General features: G+C 41.1%; 1 protein-coding gene across 1 annotated transcript in view; it reads left to right on the top strand.

The window, feature by feature from the left end:
* hmcn1 (hemicentin 1) overlaps positions 1 to 14432 on the top strand; it is a 107524-nt gene that overhangs the window by 12566 nt on the left and 80526 nt on the right. The window contains exon 2 of the mRNA XM_034081502.1: positions 13506 to 13576. Within this exon, the coding sequence (XP_033937393.1) occupies positions 13506 to 13576 (71 nt within the window). The remainder of the gene's footprint in view (positions 1 to 13505; positions 13577 to 14432) is intronic.

Raw genomic sequence — 14432 nt, 5'->3', positions numbered from 1 at the left:
TACATAGTACATGTACTAGTGACGAAATGTAAGTTTAGGCAACTGACCAGAAGTATGCAAAATAGCAGTGCAGGAGTCTACATAATGAGAATAATTATACATGGAATTTGTATTAATAGAATAATTATAAATAGGCTATACACAGATGAATATTATACAGTGTAAACGGCATTGACAGTAAAATATATAAACAGGTGGGTGGTGGGTATGGGCTTGAGTCTATCAGCGGGCAGAGTTCAGCAGGGTAACAGAAGAAGCTGACCCTGAACCTGCTGGTCTTGGACCGGAGGCTCCTGAGGTGCCTCCCCGAGGGTAGGAGGACAAACAGATAGTTTGCAGGATGAGAGGTGTCTTTGAAGATGTTGTGCGCCCTGCAAACACTGTATCCCCTGGATGTCCTCGATGGCAGGGAGTGGGACACCGATGATGCGTTGGGCGATTTTCGTCACCCTCTGCAATGCCTTCCTGTTGAGCATTGTGCAGTTCCCATACCAGGCTGTGATACAGCTGGTCAGGATACTCTCAATGGTGCAGCGATAGAAGTTCACCAGAATCTGAGGAGAGAGGTGATCTTTCTTTAGTCTCCTCAGGAAAAAGAGACGCTGGTGAGCCTTCTTTACAATGCTGGTGGTATTGTTGGACCATGAGAGGTCATCGGATATGTGGACCCCCAGGAACTTGAAGCTAGACACACGCTCCACCGCCGTTCCATTTATGTGGATGGGAGTGTGTGTGTTGCCTTTCGATCTCCTGAAGTCCACAATGAGTTCTTTTGTTTTTGTTGTGTTAAGGACCAGGTTATTGTCAGCACACCACTCAGTCAGATGCTGAACCTCCTCCCTGTAGGCCGTCTCATCGTTGTTGTGGATGAGGCCGATCACCGTTGTATCGTCTGCATACTTGATGATGGTGTTTGAACCATGTACAGGGGTACAGTCGTGGGTGAAGATGGAGTAGAGGAAGGGTCTCAGCACACAGCCTTGTGGGACCCCGGTATTTAGGGTCATGGAAGAGAGATTATCCAACCTGACATATATATATATATATATATATGTATATATACCAGAGATGGGGACTCGAGTCTGCGACTCGGACTCGAGTCACACTTAAGTCGCACACACAGAGACTTCAGACTTGACTTGGACTTGTGACCAAAAGACTTCAGACTCGACTTGGACTCGTGTGTTGGGACTCGTGAACAATCATTGTGTTTTCTATTTTTGGCATATTAAAGGTGGGGTAGGTAAATTTGAGAGAAACCGGCTCGAGATCGCTAGAATTTGAAAACACACAACCGGAGATAATCTGCTAGAGGCTGCTACTTCCTTATAGAGCCCGCCTCCTCCAACACACACGAACGTGCACATGACCAATGAGGGCACGAGATAAGTTTGTGCCCAGATGGAAGGCTGACAGGCAGGTAGGCCATCCAGTTATTTTAGCCGGGCTCATTACGCAGACGTGCGTGCCTCTGTTACTACCTCGTAGTAACACCATGGCGACCGGCGGCACACCTGCAGCTGTACTGCTTGTAATTAGGTTCAACTACAAAAACTTCGAACAAAACGCCGGCGGCACCAACAAAAGTAGCGCACACTGCAAAGTCTGCAATATCAAAATCAAGGATGCTGGCGCAACAACGTCGAATTTCATCAGGCACTTGAAAACTCACCCGGAGAGGTCAGTCACATTAACGCATGGACGGTTAGCAAACATGTTTAGCTCAGCATCAGCTATGTAATGTTAACTTAGCTTGCTGCTAGCTTTGTAACTGAATATTTGAAAAGATTAGTGAATTGCTTGTCACACTTGTTTGAGTTGAGTGGCGTTGACATCCAACTCTTGACATGACATAAAAAAGGTCGGTAACGTTAATCATTACCCGCTTTTAAGTACTTGTAACAGTTTCCCTGCGGGGGATTAATAAAGTATTTGTGATACTGATTTCTGATTCTGAAGTGTTTTGCTTATAAGTTGTTTGCATTTAGCTAAAGTGTGATGTTTTTCCTCATATTGCATTGCAATAGCCTGTTTAAAGTGATCATATAACAAACAACTAATCAGTACTGATACTGTATGCTAATAGATATAGGAGTGATAATAACACAGTAAATGCTTTGAATTTCTTAGATATAGCTGTGCAGTATTCTTAACAGACTGGATAGCAGCAGACAATAGAAGGCTTATTACAACCAGAAGAGACATGAGACTTTTATTTTTTAGAGACTTGAGACTTGACTTGGACTCGTGACCAAAGACTTGAGACTTGATCAAGTCTCACCCCACAAAGACTTGAGACTTGACTTGGACTCTTTTTCTCCCTCCCCGAGGCAAGCGTTTCGTCCTGCTGCTGTTATTCAATGCAATCCCTCCCTCGCTGTAATTCTCTCCGGTTAGTCCACCAGCAGATGACAAACACCCACCTCTCCGCCTCTTCCAAAGGAACGAGCATAGTGCGGCAGAGTTTCAGTTCGATTTTTTTCCGCCGGTCAACATGTCCGTTAAAGTTTAAATCGTCCGGACAAAATTAGAAAAGTGCCGGTCAAAGGTCTTCTTTGTTATTTATTGAGCTTTAAAACAAATGAATAATGACTCTATATAATCATATAAGAATAAAACACGGAGGACGGAGCCTCTGTTCTGGGCTGATCTCAGAGCACGCTCCCCTCTCCTGCAGGGGGGCGTGGTCAGCTGCAGCTCATTTGCATTAAAGCTATGTCACAGAATCAGCCCTTGCAAAAACAGCGCTGAAAAAGAGCAAATAGAGCGAAATGAGGCATGGCTAAAATGCATGATCTGTTTGGTATTTTGAAAAAAAAAGGTATGGCCCGCCAATATATTTGTCAAATATAGCATGATAGGTCCACTTTAAAGCATTGTACTTTATTGAGGTACATTTTTGCAGTTAAAAGGCCACATTTAAATGTAAAGGTTATTTATTTTAGAGTGAATCATAGAATCACCCTCAGCAAAGTCTCAAGGTTTTGGCTTGTATTTTTTTACAATGGAGGCCATCCGTAGAATCGTCACAAGGTTCTCTGTGTGTCTGCTGCTGTGCCCTTTTAGTTAGTGGTATTTAAAGGCTTAACTCTTTCCGATGCCTCTCTAAGCCACCGCTTTGTCTTTTTGATCCTCTTCTCCAGTCCTCCCACTCATCCCTAATATGTTGTCAAGGTAATAAAATGAACATCTGTCCTACCTCTTTGCTGTGATGCGTTATGGTAAAGGGAGATCTTGCCCAACACTATCCATCAGAGGTGGGGTCAGGTTTGTTATCACTTTGTTTTTGTAAGCTGTTGTTGTAGTGGTGAAAAGATTCCCCCATGACTTAGGACCATGACTTTTTTTGTTTTGGAGTTTAACATTTTTCACCGGTGAAGATGACAGACCTTTAAGAAGATTTATCATAGCTTGACCCAGAAACCAAAAAAGTCAATACCAGACCATTCAAAATCAGGCCAGGTCTAAAGTCAGCCCTGAAGACAAGGTGTTACGGTGTGTGAAGCAGGCAGGACCCAAATGCAGATATAAACTGAAAAACTCATATTATTTCAAGGCTAGGCGCAGATAAACAAAGACAAAACAGAACACCCACCGAATAACTAGTCATGACACAAGAAGAACCGATAAAGACAGACAGAAAAACCAGAACTTAAATACACACAAGACTAATCACACAAACAAGACACAAAAGACAGAAAAAGACAAGACAAAATACAATACAGACAGATCGTGACACAAGGTCCGACAGGCTTTTTCGAAAATTATACTCTTTCTGCCATTTGGTATTCTAGGAATACTGTGGAGAAGCACAAAAGTATGATCTCTGCCAAAGCCATTTGCCTTTACAGCCCCATATAACAAATGTATCTGAGAGGCCCTTGCAATCTTTTCTGCATAATGACATATTCAGTCATGATACCACATCGGTTCCAAAAAACTGCAGATCATAGTTTGGTCAGAGAATTTTCAAAAGCGTGACGTGGGACATCCTGAACAAATCATGATTGACATCAGAAAGACATTTTTAGAAATTAAAAGGCGTACAGGAAAGCAGGGGATGCTGTGTTAAAGCCGGTAATAATACATGGATGTGTGTGAGAATAGAAATTGTCCAAAAAACTATTTGATTGGGAATTTCAAACTTTTCTTTTACAGCAAAATACCCCATACATATATAAACAAGGTGAGAGGGGACAGGATAATAATTATGTAATTTCATGAGGCATAGACAAAACTAAGGACAAACTGCCCAGGAACGAGCTGATGGCTACAAATATATCTAATTGGTCAAATTTGAGGTGGTTTCTTTTGGTGACAAATTGGTTGCTCTAAATGAAAGCTTTGTTAACAGTCTTTAACCGTTTGTTAATGTTGTAATGATTAACCTTTATTACATTGTCAAACTGAATCCAAGCAGAAGCTCTAACTGCAATATAAATGTTGATAAACCAATTCATATGTAAAGTGTACATCAATGGTACACATCATACAGATGTATTTGTTTTTTCAGAATTGTATTTATTATTACTTTTGAACCACCCACAGATTGAAGTGTAAACACACTTAAACATATACAAACACAGATGGGGAGTCTTCTAGTTGCGGCAAGTTCCCCATGTTTCCTGGTTCCATGACTGGCTTTACCTCAGAACCACACATATGACACACGTAATTAAAACGTTTATTGGGTTGCATCCTCTTCTTTGTCCTGTCTCTGGCACAATGCAGTTATCAAGCCAGATGGATTAGTTTGGAGCTGTCTTCGGATCACGCTATCCATCAGGACATGCATCTGGGAGGGATTACATGCCTGTGTGTGGTTTGTGCATCAATAGGGTTTCACTTTATGTTTATGTGTGAAAGGCTTTGTGGGATTATTTGAAATTGTGAGTGCCATTATTAGAGGTCTGTGGGTGTGGGGCGCATATACCCGAGACACATCCAATTGTGTAAAATAAAGTGAAACAAGAGGCAGCGCCCCAGCTCGCAGAGTTTTGCTGCCTGGTGGTCCTGCTCTCTGTCTCTCTGTCGGTACTAACACAAGTTCAGTTTGTGGTGGTTGCTCCGTGCTCGCTAAACCTCCATCATTAGATAGCAGCTGTTGAAGTCAGGCAGGTTAAAATATGCTGTTTAAAAGAGCAAGGGCAAGTAGGAAAAGAGGGGGACACATACTGTAGTAAGGCACAGTATTAAGGGACCAAAAGAAAATTGGGAGAGAGAAAATACAGAGGCAAGACTGAGCATGGGTTTTGTGGCCTGCTGGCTGATTTGCAATCCAATCTCCAGGAATATTGGCAGTCTGTGATGCATTGCAGACAATATACCCGACAGACGGCTGACAGGAAATGGACATTTGTAAACTGTACGCTGTCCACACAATTTTCTAAATGTTTAATACATTATTAGATAAATTATCTCAAACCTTTATAATAGTAACATGTGTATGAGTTGGGCTCAGTGTGACGAAAGGACATCTTGTTGTACTGTTTGTAGCAGTGAGCACATGGCTGGGTCACTGTAAACACAATACATTATCAGAGATTCAATCCAATCAGAGATTATTATTTTGTGAGAGGAATAATAACCACTTCAGCCCAACTGTGCTTTCCCACTTTAAGTAGACAACACATGAGCTTGGTAACAAAAAAACGTGTTATTTTTCACAAGGCAGAAATGTCTTACTTGGGAAAATGTTTAAAGGCCGGTTTCTCCACTGTGTCTAAGTAAAGCAGGCCAATTTCAGCAAATATAATTAAGGGTATCTGTCAAAAAGGCAATCAAAAATGAATAAAATAGTTAATAGTTAATAAAGTTAATAGTTACCATTATGAATAAATGGAGGATTAGCAATTATGAAAGAAAGAATGTTAATTAAGTGCTGCCCATGTTTGCATACAGTGTCCGGAGACCTATTTAGTTTTGTTGTCTATTCCCAAGAGAAACATTACATATGTGTGCACTCTATTAAGAGTGATAGCTGCTCATAATGAGGTAATTTAATAGCATAACATTGTTGACCTTTTGTCCACAAAACATTTGTTTGTGAGTGTGTTCATTTCTGATAATGCTGTAAATGGACTTCAATCAATCAATCAATCAATTTCATTTCATTTCAAACCTTTATTTAACCAGATTGGTCCCATTGAGATCATAGATCTCTTTTTCAAGGGAGACCTGCAGCATATAGGTTCCACATGAAACATAAAACAATAAAGGACATTATACATTATATTTACAGGATACATAGTTATAGACATTTACAAGTGCCCATTGTATCAGCAAGCATTTCATTTAGCCTAGCTTTAAAAACATGCAGAGAAATGAGATTGCTCAGTTTCAATTCTTGCTGAAGATTGTTCCAAGCAAGTGGAGCTGCGCACATAAAAGCTGTCTTACCTAAGACAGTCCTTGCTCTTGGCACATCTAACAAGACTACATCATGTGACCTCAGACAATAGCTGCTTGCAACTCTCTGTGTTATCAGAGAGCAGATATAATACGGGAGTTTACCCAACAAAGCTTTATAGATAAAAGTGTACCAGTGACTGAGCCTCCGTACAGAGAGTGATGGTAGACCTGCCTTGGTATACAGTGTACAGTGATGTGTAAGCGCTTTACAATTTGTGACAAATCTCAGAGCACTGTGATACGCAGCATCCAATTTGCTCAGGTAATTGGCAGGTGCATTCATATACAACAAATCACCATAGTCCAGCACAGGTAAAAAGGTCACAGTGACTAGCCTTTTCCTGGCCTCAAGCGAGAAACAGGACTTGTTTCTGAAAAAGAACCCTAGCCTAACCCTCAGTTTTTTAAGCAGGTTATTGACATGAAGTTTAAAAGAGAGACAATCATCAAGCCAGATACCAAGGTATTTGTAACAGGCAACAACTTCAAGTTTTGTTCCTTGCGTAGTTACAATATCTAAAACAGGCTCTGGTGTCTTTTTAGCTTTTGAAAAGAGCATTACCTTGGTTTTATCCACATTTAAAAGAAGCTTTAATTCAGAGAGCTGAGTCTGAATAGTGTTAAAAACAGCCTGTAATTTAACAACAGCCTCCTTAATGGAGGGACCTGCACAATACATCACAGTATCATCCGCATAAAAATGTAAAGTAGCTTCATCCACATTATCACCTACACTGTTAATATATATGGAGAATAAAAGTGGTCCTAAAACAGAACCTTGTGGTACACCATTAGAAATGTTTAACCACTCAGAAGACAGTCCATCAAAATGAACACATTGGGACCTTTCAGAGAGGTAGTTCACAAACCACCCCACTGCATTGCTGGATATGCCAATACTGAGTAGCCTCTGCTTTAAAATGCGATGATCAACGGTGTCAAATGCTTTGGAAAGGTCAATAAACAGAGCTGCACAACTCTGCTTATTATCTAAAATAGTAGTAATGTCATTTACCACTTTCATTGTCGCAGTGATGGTGCTGTGTTGCTTTCTGAATCCTGACTGATGTTTAGACAGGATATCATTTATACATAAAAACTCCTTTACTTGTTCACTCACTAAGCGTTCAAGCACCTTAGCCAGAACTGACAATTTAGAGATTGGCCTATAGTTATTTAAAATAGTTGCCTCCCCTCCTTTCAGTAAAGGCAAGACATAAGCAGACTTCCATACTTTTGGAATTGTGTTCGTGCTGAGGGAGAGGTTAAAAAGAGAAGTAAGAGGTGGAGCAATAAAATCTGCAGCTATCTTTAAAAAGAAAGGTTCTACATTGTCCGGGCCAGCCGGTTTCCTAGGATCTAACTTGGATAATGCTTCATGAACAATACCAATAGTTAAAGGAGTAAAACTGAAAGGGTTTTCCAGGCCACATTGTTCAGAGTCAAGGATTGGAGCGTTCACAGGAGCCACACAGCCAAACAGAGAGCCACAAGACACAAAATGCTCATTAAAGCAATTTAGCATAGTAGCCCTGTCTGATATAATGCCAGATGCTGTGGTGAGGCACGGAGGTAGCTCATTTGGGATATCACCAGTGGAAATCGATTTTATGGCTTTCCAAAATGTCCTAGGATTATTCAGGTTTTCTGTGGTAACCGACAAATAGTACTTTGATTTAGCACTTTTTATTTGAGATGTGAAGCTATTTCTTAGCTGCCTAAAACGTAGCCATTCTACCTCTGAGCCTGATTTCCTAGCCTTCGCCCAAGCATTATTTCTCTCATGAAGGAGACTGGACAGCTCAGCAGAAAACCAGGGATTGTTTCGTCCCTTCACTCTAAATTTACGCAGAGGTGCACGTCTATCTATAATTTTCATAAAACCAAGATAAAAATAAGACCATGCAGTTTCTACATCAGCACACAAATTGATTCTACCCCAATCAAAATCAAACAGATCATGTAAAAAACCCTGCTCCACAAAGTGTTTTTTGTCTCTCTTTGTGATGATACGAGGTTTAACCTTTTGGACCTTAGTGTCCCTAATTGTGGCCACAACACAGTGGTCACTCACATCATTAGCAAATACTCCCACAGATGAGTATTTATGTGGAACATTTGTTAAAATTAGATCAATTAAGGAGGATTTATTTGGGGACTTAATATTTGGGCGAGTAGGACTGTCTATAATCTGGGTAAAATTCAATGAGGTACACAGGTTTTTAAAATCCTCTGACACAGAAGTCAGAGGATTTTAAAAACCTGTGTACCTCATTGAATTTTACATTGTGGTTACACAATACAAATCAATCAATCAATCAATCAATCAATCAATCAATCAATCAATCAATCAATCAATCAATGTTTATTTATATAGCCCAATATCACAAATGTTACATTTGTCTCAGTGGTCTTCACAGTTTGTACAGAATATCAGTATGACAATTCGACACCCTCTGTCCTTAGACCCTCACATCGTACAAGCCTGATGAGGGGCTGCAAAACAGGGCTGCACCTTGACTTGCATGCCTTACCTCACATGTGTCTAAAAACATGTTGGCTCCTTTTCATGCAGCATGTTTGGTGCTGGACATTTTCTTTACTGTGCCAAACTAATAGCCCTATGTGCTGTTTCACATGTGTTTTCTCAGTTGGGCTGATTAAGTGAATTATGCCTCAAAGCTGACGGACAGAATTACAGCCATTCTCTTTCTGGCAGATTTGACCCTGAGTCAGCAGAATGACAGAAAGCACTGTATGTTTACAGCATCTGTTGCTGTTAAGTGCTGAAACAGCTACATGTTGTGTAACCTGTTGGGATTTTTTGGATGGGGGGAGCTGAAGAGCTTTCCTTACCTGACCATTTTTTGGTAAATAACATACATACAGTGTGTTATTGAATCAGTTGGAATAATTGTCACATTGGGTATGTTTAGTTAATTCAAATATTGAATCATGAGTGAACCGGCCCCTATAAATGGGAAAAAGATCACCTCCATTGAGGCTGTTTTGCTGCTGGAATTGATGAACTGAATGAGTGAAGTGACCAGTGAATTGAATGGTACATTTGGTAGCTGTTGTTTTCAGTGCTGTTTTTCTCGAGCTTTGTAATATGGCTCTTATAAACCCGGGTAATCCTGCTCTTTGCTTTCAGGAATGAAAAAATTACAGTAATTTCTGCCACTGCTAAAAAAAACTCCCCACTTTGGCAGAAGGTCTTGGAGGCACAGGGCATATAAAGAGCATAACTTTCCCAAAGTGCCTCCTCATATCATTGTCACAACTTTGAAGAAATGTCAGTACAATGTATTTTCAATTGTCATGTTTGTCATGTTTGCTTGCAAAGCTCTCCTGTCTTATGAATGGATGCCGAAACCCAAAATGTATTTTGTTGGAAGACCTTAACGGCTGTGACCTTTCATTGCATTGGCCTTGAGATTCCTTGCTGCTGATGATCTAAGGAAAGAGAAACTCACTCCGTTACGAATGCCGGATTGATTCCCAGGCAAATTAATTTAAGCCCAATGTCAGTGGAGGTAAGAGGGAGTTAGCCATTGGACAGATGCCCAGTATGTTCCTTCCCATTAGACTTTCTGTCTCTGTTTAAGCTTGCACGTGATATGCAGATGCGTCCTTTTACAGCCACATTACGGATGAATGCTGGAGGAATATCAAAGTGGAGGTATTTGTTTTGATTATTTATTTCAAGTCCGTTTGTGTCAAGAACACTACAGATTGAAGAAACGGATGAGGTGTAGGTCTGTTTCTCTCTTTTGTTGTTCCCACTTGTCAGACTTTAGACTAGAGCATTCTTTCTCACTGAGTTCATTCAGTTGGCCATGTTCATGCCACTTGTGTGTTCTTTGTCATCACAGAGAAAGCATTACAACTATTTCCTGTGTGGCAGCCAGTAGACTGTATTAAGATTTCCATTATATCTGTAGCCATATAGGAGGAGTCAGCATCATTTGTCCTCAAACATGTTTCATTTAGAATATTCAGGTGGTATGAAAAGGGAGTTTTTCAAAATGAATTTTTCGATTTGCCTAAAAAGGGTTCTGATAGTGTTTGGAAAAATACTGTAAAGAGTTCCCTTGACTTACACAAAGCTTGGGCAAGGCACTTAACCCCTGGCTTTTCTTGTTGGGGGTTGTGATGTCTGATACTGTTTAGAGTTCATGAGTATTAGCTTTGGTTTTCCATAGTGCTGGTGTAAAGAAGGTGGCTGTGGTTAGGATCACCGTTGCCAAAACGGTCTAAAGAATACTTACAACAGCCATGGGAACTTCTCCCATAAGGAAAGAGATGTCAGATTTTCCATTTCACAAAAGTTTGGCAGGAGATCCATGTTCCGTTCACAGCGGCCAGACACATTGCCATGTTAGTTTAAAAAGTGCCTCTGATCGCAGCAAATGTTCCTTCACTCCACCTTGAGGATTCACAAGGATGCCAAAAAATGGGTCATTTGGAAAAATGATCTTGCCTCTTTGTGTATGTTATTATAGAAATTGAAGGTGCCTGTGGAGTGCATTTCAAGAAGAAATGTAAAGTGATGCTCATTTAAAAAAGAAATAGAAAAGGCTTTTGATTCATCATTGCATGTGGTGTAAAATGATGTGAAACTCAACAGCCTTAAATCTTTTCCTTTAAAAAAATCACTGGAGACAGAAGGAAAATAAAAAGCTCTCAGCATTGAGTATGTTAAAAGAGTTTTGGCACTCTTCTTAATTTGGCTCCTGGCCTCTAGGCAACATTTAAGGCTGTTGTAAAACAGTTCAACTTCAATATCCTTTTTCCAAAAGTAAGGGGTCCTCTGTGATTGCCCTCTCTTCAACAAGGGAAACCTTGTTGCCCAATCTGCTTGCATGTGCAAAACTGCAGTGTGTGTGTTTGTGTGTGTGTGCTTGTATGTCTGTATGTGTGTGTGCCTACGTGTGTGTGTGTGTGCTTGGTGCAGCCCCTCATCAGGCTCATTCCACAGCACAGCTGCAGTGGCTGAAGTCACACAGTTTCACTCAAGAAGGGGCTTAGCAGCTCATTAAGGGATAGAACAAAGTAAGTTGAGAAACACTGTGAGAGGCCATGTTGTCCCTATATAGAGGTGGGGGCTCTCCCTTTATGGTAAAGTCAAAGATGGCCCCACTTTGGCAAAATTCAAAGCATTCTTTGAAATGACAACAAAACAATACATGAATAAAACAAGTATTTTGTCTGCAACCAAAGAAACGCCAGTAACATGATAGTTGTGTGATTAATCAATCAGCACTTTTGTCTCCTTTATCTTCTTACTATCTAGACTAAATGTTGGTTTATGACATGGAGATGATATCAGCATTGGTGCATTAGTGAAATAATTGGAAGTCTTTTTTAAAGTCAGTAAAGACCTTCACATTTTCATTGTGGAGAGAGTCAGCAGCTTCAGGTTCCTAGGTGTCCACATCACTGAGGACCTGACATGGACTCATCACACAAACACCATCACCCAAACAGCTCGACAGCGGCTCTTCTTCCTCCGCAGGCTGAAGAGGTTCAACATGGACTCCAGGATACTCTGCAACTTCTACGGGTGCACCATAGAGAGTATCCTCCTGACCTTCTACAGGAGCACCATAGAGAGGATCCTGACCTTCTACAGGAGCACCATAGAGAGGATCCTGACCTTCTACAGGAGCACCATAGAGAGGATCCTGACCTTCTACAGGTGCTCCATAGAGAGGATCCTGACCTTCTACAGGAGCACCATAGAGAGGATCCTGACCTTCTACAGGAGCACCATAGAGAGGATCCTGACCTTCTGCAGGAGCACCATAGAGAGGATCCTGACCTTCTACAGGAGCACCATAGAGAGGATCCTGACCTTCTACAGGAGCACCATAGAGAGGATCCTGACCTTCTACAGGAGCACCATAGAGAGGATCCTGACCTTCTACAGGAGCACCATAGAGAGGATCCTGACCTTCTGCAGGAGCACCATAGAGAGGATCCTGACCTTCTACAGGAGCACCATAGAGAGGATCCTGACCTTCTACAGGAGCACCATAGAGAGGATCCTGACCTTCTACAGGTGCTCCATAGAGAGGATCCTGACCTTCTACAGGAGCACCATAGAGAGGATCCTGACCTTCTACAGGAGCACCATAGAGAGGACCCTGACCTTCTACAGGAGCACCATAGAGAGGACCCTGACCTTCTACAGGAGCACCATAGAGAGGATCCTGACCTTCTACAGGAGCACCATAGAGAGGATCCTGACCTTCTGCAGGAGCACCATAGAGAGGATCCTGACCTTCTGCAGGAGCACCATAGAGAGGATCCTGACCTTCTGCATCACGGCCTGGTATGTTAAGACCCTCAATGGTAAGACTCTACAGAGGGTGGTGAAAACTGCACAGCACATCACCAGGACGTAGCTGCCATCCATGGAGGACCTCTGCACCCAGCAGCTCAGGAAGAAGGCCCACATGATTATCAAAGACCCCCATCACCCCAGCAACAAACTATTCTGTCTGCTGCCGTCTGGCAGGCGGTACCGCCGCATCAGAACTAAAACCACCAGACTCAGTGACAGTTTCATTCCACAGGCAATAAGACTGCTAAACACCTAAGCTTGCACAATTTGTTATTGTTTTTTAAAATGTGTTTTATGTCTTTTATATATTTATATTGCATTGCTTGAGGAACCTGGGACCCAAGTTTTTCATTTCAACTACACTGTAGCAGTGTACTGTATATGACATTAAAAACATTGAATCTTTGAATCGGAATCTGTCTTGATAAACATGTTAAGAGTAAATTCAAACTTTCCATGTCATTTATTTTTGTATGTTTAATGTATCTCTCTATAAGCACCTTTCTCACATTTCCTTCCCTCCTTTCTCTGTTAGTTTAAATGTATTTCCTTTCCTGAAATCTTTCCTCACTGCATTTCATACTGTGACATTTGAATCTGGATATCGGTTGACAACTGCCAAAAGCAATATTTGGCTAAGGACAAGGATTTAGGAAACAAAAATGCTTTGAGTTATTCATCTGATGCAGAGTTCAGCCTGTGGCCCTATTAATCACAGAGCTTCTTTCTGTTGTTTCTTTTGCAGAGATTGGACCCGTTACAATCACAACAGACCCCAAGAAGTTCCAGGATGAGCTGAGAGAGCTGTACGTTCAGGTGGGTTCTGAGATCACATTCATCAAGAGAAGGAAACAGCAGCATTAGCCTGGATGCTATCGCTGTAGCATTAAATCATCTGGCCTTGACCATGCAAGATATATGGGTGAAACATGGGTTAGCTGATTAAGACCACCTGATTGGTTAGTGTACAGGACATTGAATAACGTTTTTTCAAGCAATGTTTTTTCTCTTTATTTTTACAATATACTTGGGATGAATGTTCCCAGTTTTCCTCATTCATATAGTGTAGGGGTTCGACTATCACACTTGGCTATAATAATAATAATAATAATAATAATATTAATGCATTTTATTTATGGGAACCTTTCAATTCATATGGTCATATGTTGCCCTTATGTTGCAAATTAATTTGCCTTCCTGCACCATTACAAACACATGTATAAACAAAAACATACAATGGCCAGACAGCTAAACAGAGTTCCAATGTTTGTGTAATCACTCTGAGAAAGAAAGGAAGTTGTGCCGAAACACTTTTGTGTAGCAAAGCAGAACAAATGCAAAGCTGGTACTTTTCATGCCTAAGTCTGTCAGAGAGATGGACGGACACGGACAGAGATAAGAATGTCCTTTGAAGAAAAAGATTTTGGCAATCCTGTGCATCCTTGGCATGTGCTCCAGTTAATCTTGTGTGCGAGCGTGTTGTGTGTAGGTTGGAAGAGATCCAGCTTCCTCTCACTAGCTGCTTCATTCCTGGGTCTGTTTTTCATCCTATCACCTTTTCACCTGGACAACCCCTGAATAAGTTTTAGACAGAGTGCATGGAAAATATAGATGGATTGCATTTGTCTTGCAATGGAAATTCTTGTGACATTACTTTAATCTGTGAAGATTT

Source organism: Pseudochaenichthys georgianus, chromosome 4, assembly GCF_902827115.2.
Source record: "Pseudochaenichthys georgianus chromosome 4, fPseGeo1.2, whole genome shotgun sequence".
Taxonomy (NCBI): Eukaryota; Metazoa; Chordata; class Actinopteri; order Perciformes; family Channichthyidae; genus Pseudochaenichthys; species Pseudochaenichthys georgianus.
The sequence above is the reverse complement of the archived record's forward strand: the minus strand, read 5'-3'. Positions and strand labels throughout refer to the sequence as shown.